This window comes from Catharus ustulatus, chromosome 20 (genome assembly GCF_009819885.2).
Source record: "Catharus ustulatus isolate bCatUst1 chromosome 20, bCatUst1.pri.v2, whole genome shotgun sequence".
In the NCBI taxonomy this organism is placed as follows: domain Eukaryota; kingdom Metazoa; phylum Chordata; class Aves; order Passeriformes; family Turdidae; genus Catharus; species Catharus ustulatus.
The window spans coordinates 5,617,408-5,642,245 of NC_046240.1; the positions used below are offsets into that span (position 1 = coordinate 5,617,408).

General features: G+C 50.5%; 3 protein-coding genes and 3 non-coding genes across 9 annotated transcripts; 4 read left to right on the plus strand and 2 right to left on the minus strand.

Annotated features, from left to right (window-relative positions):
• Positions 1–4,664: 4,664 nt before the first annotated feature.
• Positions 4,665–13,491, minus strand: KCTD2 (potassium channel tetramerization domain containing 2). The gene is made up of 6 exons (XM_033076483.2): positions 13,185–13,491; positions 11,704–11,812; positions 11,072–11,163; positions 10,344–10,439; positions 8,769–8,894; positions 4,665–8,021 (listed from the first exon to the last, which is right to left on the minus strand). The coding sequence occupies exons 1-6, from the start codon at positions 13,440–13,442 to the stop codon at positions 7,992–7,994; spliced, it is 711 nt and encodes a 236-aa protein (XP_032932374.1). The 5' UTR covers positions 13,443–13,491; the 3' UTR covers positions 4,665–7,991.
• Positions 13,492–13,497: 6 nt separating this feature from the next.
• Positions 13,498–16,099, plus strand: ATP5PD (ATP synthase peripheral stalk subunit d). The gene is made up of 6 exons (XM_033076484.2): positions 13,498–13,606; positions 13,999–14,128; positions 14,708–14,804; positions 15,297–15,368; positions 15,701–15,763; positions 15,892–16,099. The coding sequence occupies exons 2-6, from the start codon at positions 14,007–14,009 to the stop codon at positions 16,021–16,023; spliced, it is 486 nt and encodes a 161-aa protein (XP_032932375.1). The 5' UTR covers positions 13,498–13,606; positions 13,999–14,006; the 3' UTR covers positions 16,024–16,099.
• A 760-nt stretch (positions 16,100–16,859) lies between these two features.
• LOC117005143 (5-hydroxytryptamine receptor 3A-like) lies at positions 16,860–22,212 on the minus strand. 4 transcript variants are annotated; one of them, XM_033076482.1, is made up of 9 exons: positions 21,962–22,212; positions 20,485–20,645; positions 20,006–20,050; positions 19,802–19,911; positions 18,999–19,165; positions 18,074–18,237; positions 17,722–17,932; positions 17,391–17,510; positions 16,860–17,235 (listed from the first exon to the last, which is right to left on the minus strand). In XM_033076482.1, the coding sequence occupies exons 2-9, from the start codon at positions 20,515–20,517 to the stop codon at positions 17,009–17,011; spliced, it is 1,077 nt and encodes a 358-aa protein (XP_032932373.1). In that variant the 5' UTR covers positions 20,518–20,645; positions 21,962–22,212; the 3' UTR covers positions 16,860–17,008. The 4 variants fall into 4 exon arrangements, with proteins under 4 accessions (XP_032932373.1, XP_032932371.1, XP_032932372.1 ...); XM_033076480.1 differs by having other exon boundaries at positions 16,860–17,510; positions 20,485–20,642; XM_033076481.1 differs by having other exon boundaries at positions 16,860–17,510; positions 18,074–18,234.
• TRNAR-UCG lies at positions 22,063–22,135 on the plus strand. Its single transcript has one exon. It is a non-coding gene; the product is annotated as a tRNA-Arg (tRNA).
• Positions 22,213–22,363: 151 nt separating the features above from the next.
• TRNAR-CCU lies at positions 22,364–22,436 on the plus strand. Its single transcript has one exon. It is a non-coding gene; the product is annotated as a tRNA-Arg (tRNA).
• Positions 22,437–24,120: 1,684 nt separating this feature from the next.
• On the plus strand, positions 24,121–24,193 carry TRNAR-UCG. The gene has a single exon. It is a non-coding gene; the product is annotated as a tRNA-Arg (tRNA).
• Positions 24,194–24,838: the final 645 nt, after the last annotated feature.

Here is a 24,838-nt window from a genome sequence, read left to right on the forward strand (position 1 = left end):
GCTGGCATCAGAGCATGCACTGACAGCTCCCATTGGCCTGCAGGAATTCAGCAAGATGAGGCTTGTCCCTGCTCTTTGTCCTGGTGGTAGATCTCTGGCTGGTGGGTGACTGCAGATGGTTTGTGTGCATGCTGGCCCTTGCCCTCCTGACTGCCACCATCCCTCTGATCCCTGGCTGTCCCACAGCCTGTGCTTCGTGTACAAGGTGTGGTGCCAAGAAGGGAAACATTCATCTGGAGAGAGTCTGAGGAAGACATTGCACAAACTCAGACTGAAGGTGGCTTTGGAGGAGGCTCTGGCTCGTGCTCTGTGACACTCCAACCTGCAACACTGCCCTGGCCTGCCCTGGGAGTGGGCAGAGAGGGGGACCAATGGTGGCATGGAGTATCTGAACAGATGGAGGTCCTTGCCAGGAACCTGGCTGAGGTTACTGAGGATATCTGGGTATTCTTCCAGCAATTGCCTGCATTTGGGAAGGTGAGGAGGGGGGATGCTCCTGGGAAAATGAGGCTTTTCAAGAAATGAAGTTACCTTGTCATTAGCTGTAGGAAGAGTCCTGCAGTAAGTGAGGATGTGGCAGAGGAAGGGAGAAGTGGGATGTGGTGCAGCTGTGGGTACAATCTAACCCTGCTGCAGGACATCTCTTTCATAGATTGATGTTTTGATCCTGAGCAGTGGCTGAATGCTCCCTCTAACAAGGTTTCAATTATCATTTAAATTGGCTTTTATTAATAAGGAATAAGGGAGTAGGATCAAGAGAAGTGTTTCCTTGTGGCTAACTGCTGGATGCATGGAGCAGGTGGAGGAACTTGAGGGGGGTTGAAGGTGTTGAGCCAGAAATTTTGGAGCATGGTTTTTAGGAAGCCAGTTGGTTTTTGGGCTCCAGCTATTCAGCTTTGGCTCTTCAGCTCTCAGCAGATGCTCTGCCATCCTAACCAGGCCCTGCTCAGATCTCCTGTCCAAGGAAGATGTCCAGCTCTGAGGAAGATACAGATGATGCTTAGAGGCCACAAGAGGGTAGGAGAGAAGATCCAGTAATTTAGTGCTGACACTGAGGCTCTTCCTGCCCATACCCAGAGGGATCACTATGTTCAGTTCTGTGATTTCTGGAAAAGGAAAGGCAGGAACTCTTTGTCCCAGTGGGAAGTGCAGGTTCCTGTGTACCTTAGGATCATATTGTTGGGGAGGTATGGAAACAGCAGAATGTGGCCTTGAGCCTTTGTGTCATGGGCAAATCCCCTTTGGTTTGGCAAATATGATCCTCTCCTTCTTACTTTTTACACATTTCTTTGTATTCAAATTTTAGACTGGAGCATTAGATTGAGGATGACCATTTATTTATTAAGTGTTTTCTATCTGTTTAGTGTCTAATCTGCCTGCTTTTCCAAGACATCTCGAACTCAGTGCCTAGTTAAAGGCCTGTCTCCTTGCTTGGTTGCCCAAATGGTTTTCCTCATTTTTAGACACTGTCATTTGAATTCATCAGGATCACTGGTGCATGTTTTCCTGGCTGTGGTAAAGGACCTGCTGCCCAGATGGCTCTGAGATCAAGGGTATTCTTGGTGACTCAGAGACCTGTGGAGTTCTCAGCTCACTGTGCACTTCAGACTGCTGATGGACTTGGATCAGACTCCCATCTGCTGATGTCTGGGAAACACCTAGGAGGGATGGTGACCTCCAATAGGAAATACAACCAGAAAGTCAATTATCTTTTGAGATAAGCCTTTGCTCATCTGTTACACCACAGTCTGAAGGTAACTATGTTGGAGTAACCAATGTGTTTCTCCAGTGTGGAAAGCAAGAGAGTTTATGGCAGTTATCCACCCAGGTGAAAGTTGGGTTAAACCGTCAGCAACTGCCTCAAAAGCAGATCTAGGTAGAAGGACGTGGCCAAGGTCCTTGTTTCCCAAACAAGTTAGTAAGCCGAGTTGAAAATATCTGCAGGCTTCCTGTCTGCAGACAGATCTGGCTTGATTACTTTGTTCCGGCTGAGGGTGGGCGGGTAAGTGACGAACTGACCTTCGTCTGTGAGAGCCCGAGGCAGGGAGGAAGGTGTGTGCAGGGGTTGTGCAAGATGCACAAACGGCTGTGGCAGGACCTCTGCACCGCTCTGTTTCACCCTTCCATGTGTGCAGAGGTGAAATGCAGCCTCAGTTTCCCACTGCATGTTGCTGGAACCCCAGGCCAAGCAGTTGGTTGTTGATAGGTGCCTGACACTGCTAAAACCCTTTCCTATCTTTAATGTCAATTACTGTTTCCTCTTTGTCCATGGACATGAGCAGGCAGGCTAGAAAACCAAATTAATTAATTGTGTTCCAGGCCAAACTGTCAGGGGCAAGATGAGCTGCCAGTTGGGGTGACTAATAGGAGTGTTGTGGGGAGGTGAGAGCCAGGTGAGCCTGGTGGGCCCTGGACACAGCCTGGGGGACAAGAGGGGGCCTTGAGCCTCTCTTTCCAGAGGAGGATGTAAAATTGCTCCTGTTATGTGCTTTCCAATGCAGAAACCCCCGGTGATGGGGTTTTCAAATCCCTCTGCCATAGCTTAGTGCATTCATTACCTTCTGATTTTACTCTGGCTATCAGAAAATCTGTGATGTTTCATCACTCATCTTTCTTCCTGGCACAGCCACCTGGAGAATATTTCCCCTTGGGGGTAGGAGGGACCAAATCCTGCAGTGGGTAGGTATGAAATCCCTTGGGTGTTTTTGTGGTGCCATTCACCTCCTGCCTTGGTGGTGGCACAGCCCCATGGACAGAGCCCCTCACTCACAGGAGCTGGGGATGTGCCTTCACTGGGTATCCCACATCTTGGGGCAACAGGCTGGAGTGCTCTGATCAACCCAGACAAGAGTCAGGGCCATAACGCTCTGCTGAGGCCAGTTCTGCTGCAAACCATCCCCCCTTTCCCTTTTGCTGCTGCAGCAGGTCTAGAGCAGCCTGGCTTTGGCAACAGGGAGAGCTGAGCTTTGGGCTCCTGGCAGTAGCAGGACTGGCACAGAGCTGATGTACAGGGTTGATTTTTATTTTGGGTAATGCCAATCCCACACAACTTCTCATCCCTTGGTAATGCTGAGGCATCACCTGTTTCCTGCAGCAAGTAAAGAAATTAATTTTTTTAAGGAGTTAATGGGTTTCACAGCCTTGGATGGGAAAGTGAGGGATGGTGCAGAGACCTGGCAGCTCCAGCTTGCACTTTCTGTTGGAACCACTGAGTAATGCTTGTGTCTCCTGTGTGGTGACATGGCTTTGTGTTACAGGAGCCACCTGCCTGCCAGACCTGGAGCTGGTTAAAGGTCCTACACAAGGACTTTTCCAGTTTATGTGGGCTTATAGGACAGCCCTAAGGTGGGATAGCAGGGAGGGTATGGCATTATGTAAATGCTGGCTGTTACCTGAATTTCTGCTGACAAACCCTCTGTGATGAACAAATATGTGTATGATGTCAGCAGTGCCAGCCCTGCAGTTTCTGCTTCTGCCCAAGACTGTTGGCACTTGAAGTGTGGTTTTACTTTGGGCAAATTCACTGGCCTCCAGTCAGGTCTGGAATAGAGAAATGAGTCAAGAGGTTTGAAAATACTGTCTAAAATCAACTCATGCTGTGTGGTGACTTGGCTCAGCTGTGCTTTCTGTTTGGGGAGGGTCTCATCCTTTGTGCTGGTGTTAAACTTTGGTTTGGGGATGTGTCAGCCCATCCCTGCTCTGTGGCTTTGAGGTGCTGTGGAAGTGAAGATGGAGATGGACAGCCTTCAGGTTACCCACAGGAGGCAACAGCCACTTGTAATCAAGAGTAGGATTAACGCAATGCAAGACTTCCCATTCTTCACTTGTGCCTTGCTCTTCCTTTTCCCTGTGTTGGGCCTAAATTGCCAATGTCATCCAACCTCTGGCAGCACCAAAGCTGAAACAGTCAGACCCTCCATGTGTCAAGTAGGGGTCAAGTAAATGAAGCTGACAAAACAAAAAAAAAATCCTCTTCCTGTTACTCACATTTAGTGGTTGTATTAATGTTGTACTTGCTTGTGGTTGTCAGTGGAAGTGGCTAGGATAAATGTGGAATTTGAGATTATTTTATAGATGAAAACATCAGAAACAAGCTTGTTATACCTTTATCACTGAAAGCAGCCTAGGAGGGCTCCAGAATCTCATTAGATTCTCCTTGTGGCAAATGATTGTCAGAAGTGAATTGAAGCCAGATGCAAGTGCCCAACTGTGGCAGTTTTGGAGCCAGGCAGGTGACAGAACCCACTGAGTTCCTGTGACAGCACCAAGGTCCATTGATGGGCACCCTTTTATAGGGCCTTCCAAATTCCCACTGGAGCACCTGATTGGTTGGGGCCTTAGCCCCGCCCCTCTCACTGACCAATCAGGTGCCTGCATTTGGGATGGACTGGGCTTGGCTGGGTCCCTGTTCGGGTACCAATCTCACCTGTGATTATCTTACCGGGACTCATTTATTGCTGTTCTCTAACGAACCAGCCTGGCCCAGGAGAGGTCTGGGATGGCCAATCTCTCTGTGAGCCCACAGCCCAGCTCTGGCTGTCACACCCACGGTGTCACACACCCTTCCTCCCCCATCATGTGCTATCTGCAGGCTGCCCTTCAAACTTTTCAAACCCATTTCAGAATATTTATTGGAAAAAAAAAAATAATCACAGCTTCTCAACTGTTATTCAAACACATTTAATAAACAAAGAGAAACAGTAGCAAAGGGCACTGACACGTGACAAACTGTACAAAACCTCCGGGTAGGAGCCCACAGCCTGGCTGCTCCGGCCCCTGCCCCGCAGCCAACCAGGCCCCCTTCGCCTCAGCCCACTCAGTCACCCCTGAGAAAAATCAGTTTTTAAAAATGTGCAGAAACAAAGACACTTCAAGAAGTTATTTCCAGTCTTGCCATAATGGAACAATTTAGGCCACTGGGAAAGTTTTTAAAAAACTCAAAAGTGTCATACGCTCCATTCCCAGGATTAATGCTTTAAAGTGAACCTTCCCAAGAGGCATAAGCACCCTTGGACAGCCAGTAGATCTACCCCTGCTCTCCTACTCTACTCACCACAACATGCTACACTTTTTTAGAGTGAATGGGACAAATTTCATCCTAATTCAGCACTAATTTTGATATAGTTGTGACTGAGTGAAAGGCAGTGGAAGGAAAAGCCCTGTTTGAGCACAGAAGGGATGCAACTGGTGCACAATGCTGAGACCAGCCCTGTCTGAGGGTAAAGGTGACCTAGCACAGTCAGGGAAGGAGAAATCCTGGGAATGTACCTGCTCTGGATGGACTTCATGCCTGGTCCTACATATCACCCAGAAACTCGAGCATCCAGTACCAATGATTGGTTTTCTACCATAAACTTGTTCTGAACTTCAAAGGGCCCTGCAATGCAACCCAAAGAGTCCATGGTCCCCTGGCACCTTCTCACTGCCAAAAGCAGCATGAAAAGGAAAACCAAGATGCAACTCTGACCTTTCTTGTGCCCATCAGTTAAGCAGCTGTGCCATTCACCTGCTAATGGTCAGTTTTAGGCTCTCTGTGGCTCAGAGGGGAGAGCAATGGCATCACTGCATCAGGCAACCCTCCAGTGGCTTTACCATGTTGTGTTTTTGGTAACACAAAAAAAGCCAGGGAAGTGTTTGTTATTCTTATCTACTTGAGCTGTACTAGACAGAAAGTGTCCCTCTGCAGCCAGTGTTGCTTTGATCTCCATGGTTTAACAAGGTGCTCAGCTGGCATCGATCTGACAAATACAGCCTGACCAGTTCCTGTTGCCTTTAGTTTGGTATTTCTTGACCAGTTCCCAAAAACTCCCTCCTCTGAGGAAGGGGACTAAGACAAATGAGAGTGTTAAAGGGCTGTTCAGGCTGCTAACTTGCATACATATGCTTCTTGATTTCTTAGCTGTGAGCACAGACAGCGGCTGAGGCGACAGGATACGGACAGAGGAGGGAGATCTGTACACATCACAGTGTTGTTCAGGCCCAGCCAAGGTGTGGAGTCTGATCACACCAACACCAGCTCACCACGTTATGAACAGGGCAGATGGAGGGAAGCAGAGCTGTGTTTTTCAGTGTGGTGGAAAGCCAGCTGTGATTCAACAGCCTGCCACTGACACAATGAGAATTCAAAGACATTTGGCACAGTCTGTTGTTACCAGGACTAATCTAGCACAATTAACCAGTCTGTCTTGAGAATGAGGCAAAGGCTCCACTGGAGGAGGTGCACTGGCAGAGCAGCATGGAGGACAGGCAAGAGGATGTGCAGAAGGACTGGAGAGAGGCAGAGCACAGTGGTGCCACTCAGTGTCTTTGCTGCACATCTTGGTTGTTGGACTGTTGGTAGGAGCCTCTCAGCAACAAGTGATTGAGATGGAAAACCTGCCTAATTCTGTGTCAGAACTTTCAGGAGAACATGGGTAGCTGAAGCCCTCCAGAAAGGAGCCCAACCCCTCAGTCCAGGTGAGGAATTTTCTGGTAGCTTATTGAGAAACATCTGCTCTGAGCTTGTCAATGTCTGAATTCCAGCATCTCTGAAGCTTTGCTGTAATGTCAGTTTGGGACTTGACTGAAAATGACCCAAGTGCTGGGACACTCAGGCTACAAAGAACAAAGCCAGGATGAAAGGGGAAAAACATGCAGCAAATTCCTATGAAATTCCATTTACCAGACTAGGAGGGACATGCCCTTGGTTGGGGTGGCACAGAGTAACAGAGGGGAACCAGTGACTGCAGTTTGGCTAAGATTAGAATTCAAGAGAGGCACAAACGAACATTTTGCACATCCATCCAAGGCATTCCAAAAAAAAAAAAAAAAAAAAAAAAAAAAAGAAAGAAAAGTCACAGAAGTTGACACATCACTTTGGACAAAAACATTACAATAGTTTGGCAACTTTTCACCAAATCCCCCCACCCCAGTTCTGTGATGTCCCTCTGTAATTTGAGGTGATCTCTTAAAGGTGGGGACATGAGGGGGCTGCAGGTAAATCACTGCATGGAAATAGGGGATCTCATCTGCCAAGATCTCATGGGGTCAGACAAACCTATCTGCTTGCTACAGTACAAAAGAAATTCTGCCTGAAGCCCTCCCTGGTGAGAGGGAAGGAGACAGAGCCCACACTGCTGGAGACAAACAAGGCAAAGCTGAACTCGGCAGCAGCAAGTCCCTAAACCTTGTGACTTTGCACCAGGCTAAGATATGGCCATGGCAGGTACAGGAGGGGAAGATGTCACCACTCTGTGGAGAAGTGTAAAGGACAGGACTATCACTCTATCACTATTTTGGGTGAACACAGGCTGCTTTGTTTATGCATGCAAAGTAATGGGCTTTGGAAAATACCAGGAGCCCATGTGTAAGTGTTACCAGTGAAACCTGTGTCAGATGGACACACAACTCCTCTCCCCTCAGATCTAAACTCAACTCTTAGGAATTGAACAAGGAACAAATACAAAGCAAGGATGGAAAAGTTTGTGTGGGTTTTTTTTAGAAATGGTTGTTTTGTTCCTACTTTTAAAGCCCTGTTCTTCAGATTTGGGGAAGAAGGGGGGAGCACTGCAAGGTCCCTGCACTTTTCTGGTGGCAGACCTGGGTGCAAGAAATGGCACAGCTCAAATATAGACCTTCCCACCCACAGCAGCCAGTGAAAGGTGGGATTGATTACAAGGGCCTGAGGACCTGAGCAACCTTCACAAAGGCTCTGACTGGGAATCCAGCCCAGCCATTGTCGGAAAAATTCAATACAGCGCTGGCCAAGTAAATAAAACAAATACTTGTGGAAAGGACTATCCAACTGGAAGAGTCTTTTCCTTCCTCGGTTTCCAGGGTAAGAGAAAAGCCTTTGGTTATGACCAGAATTATTTGCCATTGGCAGGACAGGCTTGGCTTTGCTTTGCATTAGCTTGGTTATTGTACAAGGGCTGGGTTGCTCTGCGGAGAGATGCTCTGCCCAGCTGGACTGCCCTGTGACATCTGGGAGTTTCATGGAGTGGACACTTGAATTACATCCGGGATCCTCGCTCCTGAAGAATCTGAAACAGATGAGACCTTCTGTGAAAACCTCAGACAAGTTTAAATGTAAGAGTTCCTGTTCAGAGTCCTTGCTTTTTGAAGAGAAAGGAAACATGGACTAATGTGAGAGAAGCTTGCAGGCTTTTATGCCACCACAACAACTGATAGGCTGGTTAAGAGTGAACCAGCCCTTCTCTCTAGAAATCCCGCCTAAGCCGCTTGCCAGGAGGTAAAAATGTTGCCTTTTGTTTCTATTCTGGGACAAAAAAAAAAAAAAAAAAAAAAAAAAAAAAAAAAAAAGTGGATTGGATTCATAGAATGGCCTGATATGGAAGGGAACTGAAAGCTCATCTTGTTCAACCCCTCTGCCATGGGCAAGGACACCTGGCACTAGACCAGGCTGCTCAGAGCCCCAACCTGGCCTTGAACACATCCAGCGATGGGGAGGATTGAAAGAGAACAAAAATCTTGTTTCTCCCTATAACATCCTTCAAGCACAAAACCTGACTAACCTCAACAGTCCTTGCTACTCTCTTTTCCCTCTTCAAGTTACTCTTTCCTTCAGTATTTGGGTCTTAATTTAATTATTATTAAGTGCACAAAGAGCCTTAGCTCTTGTCCTACAGTAAATCATGAAATATTCCAAGAGGGGATGATAGAGAAGGCAATGGGAAAGTTGATCCACACAACTACTGCTGCAGCTTGGGGCAGGAAAAGTTTTTCTTTCTAGGGGAATTCAAATTGATACATCTGAGCAGGTGCCTTACCTTGGCCTTCTCGCTTGGCTCCTTGACAATGCCATTGGTGGAATTGTTGAGCTCCCTGGACACAACACAGAGGAATTCTGCCTGGTCTTCGTTTCCGTAGTTGTAGGAAGATCCAATGCTAATCAGCTGTGCAACAGGAGACAGCCAAGGTAACTATCAGTAAGTCTTGATTTTATTCCTACAGCTGCTGTGAGATGGGACTGTCCCTGGAGATCTGTTCTGGACAAAGGTTCCCCTGCAGCCTCCTGTGTGTGTGTATAGGGCAGGGACACATCCGAGCTCCACAGCCCTCTAGTGGCACCTGGAGCCCCGGGAAGGAATTCCAGCTTGAAACTAATGCTGAACACAGCAGAACATTGCCCTGTTTCTGAGGGTGGAAAAAGGGAAAACAGATTGTGCAATACATAATATCCAGTTCACTCAGATGTGGGCAGGCATTGCAAATTGCCTGGTCCTTGCTGAACTCAGCTCTCAACCTGCCTTGTGACTGATGTGGAAATGAGAAATCTTTACCCCAGGCAGATGTTGGATTAACTGGGGACATGTGGCAAACAGACACTGTCCTTTATGTGGATGCTGCCAAAATGGAATCTGGTATCTGTGTAAACGGGATTATATTCTATTACTGTGGAGTTGAGGGGGTCTGGACTCAATCCAAGAAATGCCATCTGTCTCATTCATCATTATTACATTAGAAGGACATCCTGGAGTGCAGAGCTAATTTGTCATTTACAACTCAGTTCTGCTTTCCAGAAAATCAATCCAAGTCATCTGAAGAAAGCATTGTGATTCTTACCAACTGTGTGTATCCAGGAAACTTTATTGTGACTTCCATGTCCTAATAGATTTTAGAAGAGCCAGCTCCATATTTATAGATTATAGATTTGAAAAGGAAGATTAGGAAACATCTAAGGGTGCAGGTTCCCATGGAAGACACTGCCTGTAGCCTCAAGGATGTGGTTGTGTGAAAGGCAGATTCTGTAAAATGTTGGACAGCAAAACCTGGGTGTTGGAGAACTGCATTTCCATGGAGCAGTGAGTAATTCTTGGTCACAAGATTTAACTATTTCCTCACAGGACAGGATTTTGGCCACCTCTTCACTCTGAGATGGTTTTCAGGTGCTACAGAACAGACCCATAGGAACAACTGATGGGAAGTGCAATTCCTAATCCTCCACCTAACTTCATGTCAGCACATTTCACACAGCATCCACTTGTACTGAAGCTGGACTAAATGGGACACTGGTGTAATCCAAGAAAGCTGTGCTGTGTATTTTATGGCTCTGGTAATTTTCCTGCATAGAACTGTTCTACTGTGGCCTTGTGTATGTGATGAAATGCAGAAGGGAAGAACTGCTCTGGGATTTCACAAGGAGACAAGAAGTCCTGAGAGAAAATGAAATCTCTCTGGCAGCTTGAGTGACTTCTGCTCTCCCCTGTCAGTACCTGGGCACAGTGGATTGCTCAGGTCAGGCTGCTTATTCAGAAGAGCAGAGCAGTGTGAAGTGCAACTCAACAGGCAACTCTGCTCATTCCATATCCAGTTTTCAAAGGAATTCTGCCATTCTTTGGTACCTGTTCAAATTTCCATCCATCAGACATGGTGGACACCATCTGTGTGAGCTCTTCCTCTTGGCACTGCAGCACTCTGTACACGTGTTTCACGGGTCCCTGGAGCACAGAGAACAATTGTTGTAGTTTAGTAATTGCTTTACTAATATCACTCTAGAAAACTAACAAGCCATTCCTGCTCTTGTCTTAGGAAGTCAGAGCCCCACAGGCTTTCTAAAGGCTTCTTAATCCCACTGATTCCAAGACAGAACCATATGCCTGGCACTCTTTTAAAAACTTTCTTGGTGTCTCAGCTACAGTGAAAGCAAAACTTCTTTAGTTTTCAAAGCCATTTGCTGCTTTTTGAAAACGTTTCTGAAACTGAATCTACTGGGTGTTGCTGGTATCAGCTGAGCATCAACGGGAAAAAATGTCACAGAGAGACAAAGGGAAGAAATGGTTTAGAGAAGGAAAGAGTTTGAGCTGTTCTTACCAAAGCAGTATGTTTTACTTTATAACCATCCATTTCTGCTCCTGGCCCCTCTCCTGTGAGTGTCCCTTGCCTTTCCCTACAGTGCTGGGATGACTCAGTGGTTCTGTGCTTTATAAAGCCACACTGGAGACTTTCCTAGCCATGCCCTGCATCCATCTAACAGCATTTATTCCTGTTAGTGCTGAATCAAGGAAGGGCCTGCAGCCACGCTTGTCCTGCTGTGCCCCAGAACTGACTCAGTAACCCAGAGGTGCATTACTTGAGAGGTTCTGTTCTCGTTGTCCCGTATCCGCTCCTTCACCAGCCGCACGAGGGATGCGATGTTGTAAAACTCAGCCTCTTCCAGCACCCCTGAGGAGGAACCCAAAGCACAAATTCTGTTACTTTGCACAGGGTAGAATGAAGATGATTCTGTCACAAGGATGCAAAAAATGTCAGAATCCCAAATGTGCCACCCACCTCCTGCTCTCAAGCTACGAGAAAATGCCTGACTAGCTGTCACCTCCTTTTGTGACTTAGAAGGATTTTTAAGAAAGATTATTTCCCTTTCCCTGGGATTATCAGAAATCTCATGGTACAATGTCTATTTCTTCACCCAGCCCCATGAAGGGAAAGCCCTCAGAGCTGCCTGTTTGGGGAGAACCATGGCCTGTGAGGGGCAGATGGGCTGTGACAGACCTTGGGCTCAGCAGAACAGTGACGGTGTGCTGTGAGCAGCCTCTGCTTCCAGGAAGACACAGAATCTGATGACTTCACCCCACTAATGAGCAATTAACACTACTAACAGCACTCCTGGGAAACTTGCTCACACCCTCACACCAGTCTTTGGTGAGGGCTCCTGGATGTGCTATCAAACAGCACTTCCAGCCTTTCCTGGTGTTTTCCTCTTACCTTCCTCTGCAAGCTCCTTGTTTATGATGAGCTTCCCGTGCCGGAGGTAGTTCAGTATCGGACCAAAGTACGTGGGGTCTCTGTCAATGAGATAGGCCCCTGTCTCATCCTGAGAACAAAACAGGGACGGCTCAGTGGTACCAGGAAAAAATCACTTCAATCCAACACAATAAACTGAACAGTTTCTCTTTGAGAACCTGGACTCGTTTGCCTGTGGGAGGTGTACAAATGATGACTTAAACCATTTTTCTTTTTCAGTATCTGATGTACAAACTTTGCAGCCCAGTAATGCCAGCAGATGCCTTATGTGAAGCACTTGTACTCACAGTTTATGGGCCTGGAGAAAAAAGCTGGGCTTAGGAGGGTTTTTTCACTACAGTAAGAACCAAAACCTGGCAACTGTGTTCTGGCTAAGCCTGTTCTCCACACTAGTTTAATTAGGAGGATCTGGAGAAAAATGGGGTCTCCACTTCTAGCTCAGGGCACCTGACTGCCAAAACAGTTAATTTTTTTTTCCACTTTCCAGTACTGCAAACACACATTGCAATACTCCAGCCATGAGTCCAGCAATACAACTATTGGCATTAAGTAACCAACAACTCACAGCCAAAAGCATCTCCTGAGCAGCTTTGAAGCACTGACAAGCCCTCTGCAGAACTCTCCCATCCCTCTCTTAATGACTTTAAAGCATTATTTCTCCTGCAAATCTACTCTAAAGCAATAAGAAACTCTGCAAACCCACTCTGAAATACCTTCTCTCCTCAGTGATGCTGCTGATTGATATTTCAATCACAATCAGGATTTATCTTGTGATTAAATTCTGAATGGAGCAGCGACAGACTCAACTAGTACTGGCTGACCCACTCACAAACGTATTTACAACACCTTGTGCAGCTGATCCTATGGAAAATCTTCAATTGCAAGAATAGTAGTTTGCAAAATCCTTACAATAAACTGCAGTGATTTCAAAACTGTCCAGCCATGCAAAGAATGTGCACCATGATCTTTTAGGAGAGTGAAGTGAAATATATTAAAAAACAAAAATAACAACAAACATGCTCAGGGTAACAAACTGAACATTCCTGTTTCTAGGACTTTCCTTCCCTGCTGTAACTACTGTGGGAAGGTGGGTTGCTCCTTGAGCGGAGTCCATGGGAGGTGGAGGGATCAGAACTTGTGGCATGTGGGTGTCACAGGCACGAAGGCAGAGCCAAGTCCCGTTCTTGGAGATGTCACCCCCTCCCTGACCGGGGGACACGAGGGACAAGCCGATGATGTGTCAGAGTGACGTGCCCCAGAACCGTGGGAGATCGGCCCATCCACAGCCCGGGGCCGCACAGGAGCTCGGGGACAGCGGCAGCCGGGGGTGTCCCCCCGCCCATGGGACAAGTTTGGCTACCCTGGTGACACCGGCTGCCGTGGCGGCTCGGGGAGGGGCTGTCCCGGTGTGGGGAGGGGTCCCGGCCTCGCCGCGGCCTCACCTTGTCGGAGCCGAGCTCGGGCCCCTCCTGGCAGCAAAGACGGCACAGGAAGGACTTGGGCTCCCGGCACAGCGTCTGCCGGGTGCTCACGAAGTACGTGCCGCCCACGTTCAGCCGCACCCACTTGGAGGCGGCGGCGGGCGGGGACACCGCCCCGGTGGACCCCGCCGCCGCTCCGGCCGTGCGAGGGCTGGGCGGCCCTGGTGCCCCCCCGGGGCCCGGGCTGGGCGTGCGGCCCCTCGGCGGCCCCTCGGCCATGGCGGAGCCTCAGCGCCCGCCCGCCGCCATCGCCGCCCGCGCCGCTTCCGGCCCGCGCCGCTTCCGGGGATGATGACTTCCGGTGAAGCTGCGTTCTGATTGGGCGCTGTGAGCCGAGGGGGCGGTACTTCCGGCGGCGGGGACTGCAGTGTCGGTCAGTGAAGGTGAGAGCGGGGCCGGGAAGGGGGAGTGGGACGGGCTCCGGGAAAGGGGTCCCGGGGATGGGGAGCGGGATCTGGGATCCCGAGACTGGGGGACAGGACAGGCTGGGGGCGTCCTCGGTGTTGGGAGGCTGGCGGGAGAGAACGGGGGCCAGCGTGAGGTCGCGGCGGGGCTCAGGAGCGCCCCTCGTGTCCCGATGCCCCAGTGTCCACATTCTCTCCGTGTCCCGATCCCCCGGTGTCCCCGTCCTGTTCCGTGACTCGACCCCTTCACCGTCCCCCGTGTCCCGCCCCACGCGCCCCCTCAGTGCCGCGTTCCCGGCCGGAGCCGCCCTCCCCAGCCCCGCTCCACTCTCCCCGCCGGCGCTGTGACCCACCGCTGTCTCCCGGGCCAGGCGGCGCCATGGCGGGACGCAAAGCTGCCCTTAAGGCCGTGGACTGGGCGGCCTTCGCCGAGCGAGTGCCCGCGAACCAGCGAGCCATGTTCAACGCGCTGAAGACCCGCAACGATGCGCTGACAGCCCGGTGAGTGCCCGCCCCGCTCCGCTCCGGCGGGGCCCGCTCAGCCCTCCCCAGACACCCGGCTGCGAGTGCTGCTGTCTGCCGCTCTCTGTGGTCCCGCACGAGTGTCCTCGCAGGTATTAAAGCAGGTCACCTTGAGGCGGCTGGTGGCTTTTTTTGGCAAATCACCTTTAGTTAATCTTCCCCAGAGTAAACCTGTAGCTGCAGTTCTGTGAACGCGCTTTGCTTTGGCACAAGTTTGTCACTGTTAAATGCTCTACAAATTCATGTGTCGTTCTCAAATCCTTTAGCATCCTCTGCCTGATACAAGTGCTGGCTGTTGCAGGGAGTGTTGCTGCTTGCCTCTGGCTCAGTGTTGTGAAACAGCCTCGTCCTTTCTTAAGGGCTGCACCCAGAGGGGCTGAGTGAAGTGGGGCAGAGCTGCAGGCTGAGCTCTGCTTGTTTGTCCAGAGGAGCCTGTTCCAGGGGCAGAGGGATTTGCAGAAATGGCTTGTTTCTAACCTGAGAACACCTAAACTAGACATAGCAGGCCGTGCTGATGCTCAGGTTGCTGCTCCTATCTGCTGTGCTTCATCCCTTCAGGTTGGCTGCGCTGCCGGAGAAGCCGCCGACCATCGACTGGGCTTTCTACAAAGCTAATGTTGCCAAAGCTGGGATGGTGGATGAGTTCCAGAAGAAGGTCAGTCTCCTTGGCAGCTGGGTATTGCTCTTCAGAGTTTAATTGGGGCATTGAGAGAAAAACACCAGGATTAGCAGAGTAGGTTGGTTGTGTCACTCTGAGAATTTGCGTTCCCAAGACTGGAGGCACCCGCTGAGCTCGGATGGGTCTGGGAGCTTTGTTGGGGCAGTAACTCTGTAGGGTGAGTCTGTGGTGTTGGACCTTCAGCTTCCTTACAGTGCTGTGAGGAACAGGGGATGGTGTGTGTCCTGGGGATGGTGGGTTGGACAGAGGAGAGGCCTGGAAGCTCCTGGGTGAGCAAGTGCTGCTTGGAAGGGACAGCTTGGAGGGCACAGCTGCACTGATCACTTTTAGCTCATTAACTTACATGGTTGTGAGCAAATCGTAGGAAGAAAGGAGAGAACGATCCCTTGTTGCTAAGGAAGATGACCTCGATGTGAAGGACTGTTTCAGTCAAACAAACCTTATAAAAATTTGTCTTTTGATTTACAGTTCAGTGCACTAAAGGTTCCTGAGCCAGTGGATACACAAACTGCCAAGATTGATGCCCAGGAGAAGGAAGCTGTAAGTGAACCATTCCCTACCACTGAGGTTGTCCCTCTCCTCTATGGGGATGGGAAGGTGTGAGTGGGAGGTGCTGTTCTGGATGTGCCACTGCACTGAGCCAAGGCACAGCTCTGCCCTTGACACGTGTCCCTGGCTTTCTGAGCAAGGGGATCCCTGCCCAGGGAAGGGCTCGGCTGTTGGGGGTCTGCTGGAGATTCCATCAGGTACCCAGTGTAACAATGATGGATTTTAATCCAGCTGAAAGCATGGTGGGGGTGTGTGTGTGCAGGTTCACTCTGGGTCAGTGTCTTCATCATAACCACACTCCCCATGTGCTCTGCTCTCCCCAGGCCAAGAGCACTGCTGAGTACATCCAGGCTTCCAAAGCCCGCATCGCCGAGTATGAGCAGCAGGTGAGGCTGCACTTTGCTTAGGGAATATTCTCTGCACCCTGCCCTGGCACACACCTTGCTCTCCTGGGTGTGCTTTGCTCCTTCCTGCTGACCACTGACTTGTGATGTATCTGTCCCTGCTTCCACAGCTCCAGAAGCTCAAGAACATGATTCCCTTTGAACAGATGACATATGAAGACTTGTATGATGCCTTCCCTGAAAGCAAACTGAACAAGGAGAAATATCCATACTGGCCCCACAAGCCAATTGCTGATCTGTAAGCTGGTCAGGGAGCAGTTGAATGACTGTCAGACTCCATGATCTTATAAATAAAGAGCTTTCTCTGTCTGTGGCTTAGATCTGAGACATGGGTTCTGAGTAACATGGAGCAATACAGTGACTTGCAAGCATTTGCCTGGATTTTGTGTTTTCTACCCGTGAGCTTGTTTTGGTAGCAGGGACCAAGCTCCCTGTCCTGCTGATCAAACTGAGCCTTGTGAAGTACAAATAAACCTCCTGTCCTCTGTAACCATGAGGTGCAGGGAATGGAGTTCTCCTGCCCTAGCAGGGAGACACTTGCTCAGGAGTTGAACGTGTGTAGCCCTTTGAGATGCTGGAGTGTATTTGGGAGTGATCTGTGTGTGTCTGCAGTGTCTCAGGACTTCTACAGGCACAGGAGCTGTTTTCTAGGCTGATCATGTTTGTTTAGGAGAAGCCAATTGCAAAAGGAGTTGAAGGATTGCTGATGTTTTGAGATACACATAAAAGAAGTTACTTTTTAAAGTTATTTTTAAAAACACTTAATCCTGGTGCTCCTTTTCTCTTTGCCCTGGATTTCGGAATGCTGCTGATCTAACTGGAACTCACAGAAACAATAGTAAAGACTAGTATTGTTTTACTTAATAATCTGAGGTGGAATTCTTAAACACCTTCCCTCAGGATGGAAACTCCTCTAAGAGAAGGCAATCAACTCCCTTTCCTCTTGGTTATGTTTGAGGTCAGAATTACTGAGAGGTAGAATGAAGGTGTTATCCCCAGATTTTAGAACAGTTTTATTCAAATACCACAGAACAGTTCAAGAACAGCTGTAGTTCTACTGAACCAGAGTACAAAGCACATGCAGATCTCATGTGGTGTGGCATTGGCTTTTAATTCAGTTTTATTTTATTCAGCTTCAGCTCTGAATTGAGCAGGAGCAAATTACAGCAGGGGGTCAGAAGCAACACGGTGGAAAATGACTGAGCTGGCACTGGGCAAAGTTGATGTTCAGCTGCTCCATTTTACAGAAATCACAGTAAAAAAGAACAGGGACAGGAAGAGGTGGCTGTAGAGAAGCACCTTCTCCAGAACTGGCAGGAATGAGTCCAGCTCCTGCAGCTGCCACAGGCGCTTGCTTGGCTGCCCTTGTCCCTGGGCCCTCTTGGGAGGGTGCAGCAGCTGGGGACCCCCCTTGGCCAGCTTGCCTGGGGGTCTCTTGGGCAGCTGCTGTGGCTCTGCAGGGAGCAAAGGGCAGTGTCAGCACAGGGGCCAGCACGGCTCACACTGCCCTGGGGCACTGTTGGCCCTGAGGAAACCCACCCTGGCTCCAGCAAATGTGCAGGAAAACTCCCCAAACCCAAGCTGTGAAAGGTGTTACAGATTGTTTTACCTTGCTGGAAGCTTCTGAGGACCTTGTCCAAGCGCAGGGATTTGCGCTGCTGGTACAGCAGGAAGAAGGTGTCTAACACAGCCATGATCATCAGCAGGAAGGTGCCCAGGAAAAACACCACTGCAGAACAACAGGAAAACACAGCTGGATAACTGGCATTTTCTTACATTCCATTGCCTGGTGGGGAACAGGGAAAGTCTAACTCCAGCAAGCTAATCAAGCTTAGCTGTTGATGATTTCAGTGTTCAGAATGTGTCTATAAACACCCAGTGACCTTGCTTAGAGCTGATACCTGGGTGAAATTCAGGGTTTATTCAATAAAGGTGAGTACCTATTATGGGTGGCTTGTTGGAGGAAGTTGGGAGGCTGTTGTTGAGAATCACAGCCAGCATGGAGCTGCCAAGGATGATAGCAATCTGGAAGTTGATTTTCTCCTCAAGAGAGCTGGGTCCAAACAACACTGCCATGTCCAGCACGTACAGAGCACAAGTTGGGAGGATCAGGTTCAGGACGTAGAGAGTGGGTCGTCTCTCCATGGAAATCTGTTGAGGAAGATGGGCAAAATTTGAGATGACTCAATGTGTTGGCAAATGCTGGTCCCTTAATGTAAAAAATAATCTTGGTTTACACTGGGTGTTTTAGGTGCCAAATCAGTGCAATATAATGTGAAAGTGCTGCCATACCAGATAGGTGACCACAGAAAAACCTTTGTCATCCATCATTTCTGTGTATTCAATGATATTCAGGTTGGTGAACTTCCATTCTCCATCAGTTAGAAGGAGACTCTGGCTCTGTTTCGTGATCTCAGCTGGTGTCCGTCTCGTCTTCATGACAAAGTCTGTTACTGCTTGGGCAGGAAGCAGAGGGAGGAAGGAAGTTGAAGAGTTTAGGAATTTATTAGAGGTCAGTTCATCCTCTCCCTTTCCCACCCAACTGAGGGTGTGTGCAGACAGAGTAGGGGAAGGTTTCATGCACTGCTCGGGTTTCTCAGCCCATGAGGGAGAAATTAAAAAAGGTCTTTGTGAAGAGGCTTGGCTGGACCTCTGGGAATGTGGATCAGAGGGAAAACATCTGCTGAATTAGGGCAGTTGTCCTTTGTGGATGGGACCAGGAAGGTTTTGTGTCAGCTCTGCTTATATATCAGCCCTTCCTTTTGGGATGAATTCTAACTGCAGTTTAAATCCCTGAAACTGTCCTTTTAATGGTTGGATTTGATGCCCTTGGAAATATTTTCGAACCTTAGGATTTTATGATTAATTTCCTCCCATTTCCATGGCTTTCAAGTGTCTTTAAAAATCAGTCCTGCAAAATTCTATGTGAACAAAAAGCAGTTTTGTAGGAAGCCTCCTGGTCTTGGGTTTGTTGTAGAAACTAGTCCTGGGAGGGGCTTGCCACACAACATCCAGATTGTTGCAGAGATGCTGCTGGGAAATGTGCCAGGACAGAATGGCAGCATTTTAACTCATTTTCCCTGGTCTCATATGACCTCAACCCCACTGTGAGCATGTGGTGCTGCTCAGGAGCCCAGGAGTTACCAGGGCCCATCTCATCTTGTCATTCTTCTCCAAATTCAGCCCAGAGGTGGTAAAGCTCAGCCTGCAGCTGTACCTGGGTAGAGGAATGAAGCTACGCTCAAGTTGCAGGTCTGGGTGTCGAAGGGGAACTTGAGGATTCTCAGACTGCAGGTCAGGGTGACCTGGAAGGGCCGGGTGGAGTTGAAGCTGCCGTTGTGCATCAGGACCATGTAATTCAGCTCTGGGTTTTGCCCATTCACTCTGCAGGGAGCAGACAGGGAGAGGAACTGAGCCTGAGATGCTGCCTGTGCCTCAGTCCCATAAAACCAGGCTGTGAACACCCTGTTTGTGGGGCTCTGAGCCATCACCCAGCCATGGGATGCAGCAGCAGGAGAGGAAACCAGGGCTGGGAGAAGGGCTCATGAGCCCTTTAGGACCAAGGTTTGCTGTAGCTCTGCACCTCCTGAGCACCTCCTGCCTCTCTGCCCTCTGCTTCCTGCCCTCACCAGGGCAGGGCCTCATTCCTGGCTCTGCTTCCCACTCCTTTCTCCCCCTGGAGAGCTGGTGGAGGTGCCCATCCCTCTGTCAGACCCTCAGTGCTCTGCCCTGTATCTTTCCACACACTACTAAAGGTCATTTTATTCCACAGCAGTGCTGGTTTCTGCTGCTTCCTCAGCTTTAGCTACAGCCCAGATGGGATATTACAGGAGCTGTTACAGTATTACAGAACCACTAAGTGCTTTGTATAAACTGTGGTCATTGTTAATCTAAATTGGGAGAACTCAGGGGAACAACTTTCAGCCATCTGAGTTTATCCCATTTCCTATCATATAACCAGCAGTTTGCATCCATTGTATCTCTGTTAAGCCAGTGAATAAAAATGAAAGGGGAACCTACCGCTCTAAGATGAAGACGGGGGGCGACCAATACGTATCCATGGGCAGAATAATTTCAGAAATGTTACAGAAATCCAGAGGGTTCCAGGTTGCAAAAGGGTTCTGCCATTCCTGAGGGAAGAAGTTGCAGGAGAGAGATGAGCTCTGGGCTGGGCATCAGACTTTGTGTTGGGCATCAGGAGAGAAACATTCTTGAGGGACCTACCAGGTTCAGGACGAAGTAAAAACTGACTGTCTGGAGCTTTTCCACCTGGAGAAACAAAGATATTTAGCTGATTTTTTTAGATGTATCCAATGCAGAAGCTCTTCCCTGAGCACAGACTGCAGTAACTGGGCTTGGGAGGAGAGCTCATGGCTCTTGATCCTACGGCTGAAGAGTGGGAGCACACAGTCCAATGATTAGGAAAAACAATAGATTAATGATAACTTTTCCATGTCAGTGTCCTGGAAATGCCCTGCCCAGTTCAGGCACTCTGCAGGGTTTCTGGAGCTTCCTGCAAAGCAGGCTGCTTGTCTGGATGTGACTTCTGGAAATAGTTGGAGAAAATACTGCAGATCTTCCAAAAGTGCTTTCCAACAGCAGAAAGCTGAAGGGGCTGATTCTCACCCCTGTGGACTTGCTGTCAGAAGACTCAAACCCTGACTAGTAATAGCCCAGTTGTAAAGACTCATTTTGGTCCTTACCACAGAGAGAATTGCAACCAGCATGAAATCCATTGTCACTTCCACAGGCTCCTCCTGGTTTATCTTGGGCAGGATGTGTGTGTGCAGCTTGTTGTGAGAGGAGATGTTCAGGTAGTCAACAATGTCATAGTAGGTGCAGAGGTACTTTGGAGCAGCCCCTGCTGGAAAGAGAATTCCACTTGAAACACAAAAACATGAAGGCAAGACCTCAACCTGTGAGAGATGCATCAAAAGAGAAAGGGTGCAGAGCTGTGGATGTGAAAAACATCTTTAACACACAAAAATCCCTTCTCACACAGATAAGAACAGAATTCCTCAAAGGTTTTCTATCCCCCTTGCACTTACCTGTCCCAAGAGAAAAGGTGAGGATGGCTACAAAAACTCCCTGCATCATCTCCTGCTTCCAAATAAGGAGGAGAATGGCACCGTGTGTCTTATGAACTGGACCAGGACACGTCATTTGTTATGTGGAAGTTGATTTGATATTTATTAGTGAGGGATGGATTTATGTAAACAGATATTTTATCTGTTGGAAGGAAGAATTTGCTAATGGTTTGATGCACTCAGCTGACTCTTGGGAGTAGCCTTTGGTTGTGGTCAAGGAAAAATAAAGTCATTTAAAAAATCCAACAATTTGAGGGAGAGGAGAAGAAAGGGCCCGTCTCCACAAAGAAAAGGCAAAGAGCCAGAGCTACTCAGTAGCAAATTTAGTCTCATTTACAGGGCTGAGAGTTTGCTGCAACCTCACTGAAATGGATCAGGAATTAGTGCCTGTGTGACTGAGGGCTGTGGGGGAGGCTGCCCTCCTTTGAGCCCAGTCCTGCTCCCCAGCAGAACATACCCTGTCCTCATTTCCCACTGAGCCTTCCATGCACCCATGGATTTTCTGGTTCTGCCTCCTTGCTGATCTCCCATACTCCTCATGTTCTTTTCTGAGTCCGCACAGTAAAGGTTAAAGGCTCAGAGACTTCTGGGTTTTTATCTGTCTGTATTTTCCTCTGCTGCCCTCCTCTCCATCTCTGCCTTTTTTTTTTCCTGCTGTCATCCCACTGATCCTTGTGAGTCCCATCCAGCTCAGGATACTCCACGATTTTGTGATTCTACGAATGGCTCCAGGCCAGCAATTGCAGTCAGCAAGTCCCACACTCGATTCCCCCTCCAGCAGCAGAATTCCCCATGGCAGCGGATGGTCCTTCCCCAGCCGTGTCCCTTGCCACCCCCCTGTCCCTCACAGACCCCCGTGTCCCCCCAGGCCCCCCGTGTCCCTCACAGACCCCATGTCCCCCCTGGCCCCCCGTGTCCCTCACACACCCCCGTGTCCCCCACAGACCCCCGTGTCCCCCACACACCCCCGTGTCCCTCAGAGACCCCCGTGTCCCCCACACACCCCCGTGTCCCTCAGAGACCCCGTATCCCTCACAGACCCCGTGTCCCCCAGGCCCCCCCTGGCCCCCAGGCCCCCGTGTCCTCCACACACCCCGTGTCTCTCAGGCGCTGACCGGGCCTCCGGCGGTGCCCGGGAGCGGCTCGGGGGCGATGCCGGGGGTTGCCAGCATCACTGGGGGGCTACAGCACAACGACCGCGTGGCCTAATGGATAAGGCGTCTGACTTCGGATCAGAAGATTGAGGGTTCGAGTCCCTTCGTGGTCGGCCTTTTTTCCCCCTCCCCCACACTTTTAAATAATCTTTTCCCGTCTCTTCCCCTAGCATCTTTGCCTCTCCGGGGATGAAGGGAAAACGCGAGCCCAGTTTTGGTGGCGGCGCTGCGGGCGCGGCCCGGCCCGGCCCCGCTGTGGCCCCGTCCCGCGGGGGGCCCGGGACGCCCCCTCAGCGCGGGGTCGGGGCGGTTCCTGCGGGCCGGGGCGCGCGGCCTGCGCAGCCCCAGTGGCCTAATGGATAAGGCACTGGCCTCCTAAGCCAGGGATTGTGGGTTCGAGTCCCATCTGGGGTGGGCCCTCCCTTTTGCCTCTCCCAGTCCTGTTTCCGCGCTCTTTCTCCCCGTTTCAGCGGGCCGGGCCTCCTCCTCCTGCCCCTGCGGCCGCTGGCTAAGGCTGCTCGGTGAGAAGACATTCCCCATGTGGGTGGGAGATGCCAGGTGAGGAGGTTGATGCGCCGGGATACCCAGAGGTGTGGATGGACCAGTGCCCTGTCTGAACACAGCACTGGACATGGAGCCTGGTGTGGGGAAAGACCAAAGAGGGAGGTCATGGTGGTCCATGTGTGTTTTGGGATGGTGAGATCCCCATGGCAGCTCCAGGCTCTGTCCATGTGCAAAGAGCTGCTGTTGATGGGGTGATGTGACTGCTCCTGGGCAGTGGTTCCTGTTCAGATTTCATGGAAAAGGGAAACAACGAGGAGCAGCTACAGACTGCCCCAGGCTTGGGTGAGGAGCAGCTACAGACTGCTCCAGGCTTGGGTGCAAAGGTGGATGTTTTGTCCAGCAAGTTGTGTGGTCCCAGAGCTCAGGTGAGGCTGTGATCGAGGGGACAGCAACCAGCTTTGCTTTGGGACCTGTGGATGAGAAGAGAGGTGTTAATGAAAGGCTGAGTTTTGGAGGGATTTTAGTGAAAGGATGGCTCTGGCCAGGTCATGGATATCCTTCAAGGTGTCCCAGAAGGTGCCAAAGCAGAGCAGTTGCAGTTGTTTAGTTACCTTTGTGTGGGCTGAGCTGGGTTTTTCTTGAGTCAGGGAATTTCAGCTGCATTTTTCTCTCCTTGCAGGTGCTCCCTGTATTATCAGCTGCATCTGAGCCCCAAGAAGAAGCCCATTGATGCTGGTTCGTGTCCACCTTGCATGGGGGACCTCTTCCCAGAGCAGGACGAGCTGCGATGGTCGGGAAGCTTCACTCCACCAGAAATCACTCTCCACGAGGGACTGGTCAGTGGGGTCACAGAGTTCAGCTGTGCTGCCCTGGGGCCAAAGTCCTCCCGGTAAGTGCCTTTGGGATAACCCCCTCAGATCTGTTGCACTGAAAAGCTGCCTGGAGGGTCTTTTCTTGTGGAGTTAATGGATTTTAAAGGCAGCTGTGGTCAGGGTAATGCCACACCAGTAAAACACAAAGTGAAGTTTCTTTTTAAGTAGTTTTTCTCTCTTAGGTGTGGGAGGCTCTGCTGACTGGAAAGCAACTAACCTGCCCAAGCCCTGGGCACTGTACCATTGAGTAAAATACCTTCTGGTGGTGGGCTTTGGGGAACATTTTTTGGGATTAGATGGGAAAAATGGGTTTTGAGGAGAGCGGCTGCAGCAGGTGGAGAACAAAACAGGAGGTTAATGAGCCCCGTGGTGTTTTCCCAGCAGCGTTACAGCGTTCTGCTGCAGCGGTGGGTGTCTCTGGTGGCACGGCGACACTGTGACCCTCACATCTACACTGACCTAGTGGCACACGATGTCCCAGGGGTGGGGAACTTCCATCGCCAGGGCTGGCTCAGGACAGCCAGCCGCACTTGCAGGAGGGATGGAGAGCGGGGATGCTCTGGGGTGAGTGTGGGGGGCAAGAGGGATGGAGAGCAGGGATGCTCTGGGGGACAGGAGGGATGGAGAGCGGGGATGCCCTGGGGTGAGTGTGGGGGTACCGGGGGGGGGGGGGGGGGGGGGGTACCCGGTGTGTGACACTGCCCGCGGGCACTCGCGCAGGTGACCACGTGGCCTAATGGATAAGGCGTCTGACTTCGGATCAGAAGATTGAGGGTTCGAGTCCCTTCGTGGTTGTTTTAAAGCCACGCGGAGGTGCTCGGGGTATTGGGTTTCCCATCGGCGGGGTGGGAGTGTCAGCTCGTTTAGGGCGGGATTTTGCCCAGGGGGTCCCTACCAATAAAGGCAATTCACATCTCTCAGCTGGGACAGGTGAATCGAGTTTCGGAAGTGGGGAAGGGGCCGATCTCTGGGAAAAGGAAAGAGCCGAGATTTCCCTACTGCCACGAGGGCCGGGTGAGTTACGGGAATGCTGGGGCAAGGTTCAGCTTGCCGTGTTACGGTGGGGAATGGGAGCTGCTGGTCCCAGCTGCTGGTGGGGATGTTTGAGGCTCTGATGTCTGCAGTGGGACTCGAACCGTCACAGTATTAGCTGGAGGAGCGGTGCTTTGTCCGCTCGGCCACAATAGCGGCAGCACGCCCTCATTCCGGGCCCCCCTCGCTGGCTCCGCGGGCCCGGAGCGAGCGCTCGTCGGTTCCGGGGAGGGTTCGGGGCTTCCCTGCACCCCGAACCGGCACCGCCAGCCCCCGGTGGGGCCGAGGGGGCTGCGCGGAGATCTCCATTCCCCACACACACACATTCCCACTCGCGTTGGCGTTTCTGAGCGGAGGAGTGGGAGCTGCAGGGGGCGGGGAGCGGGGCCTCGCTGTTCAGACCGGGCT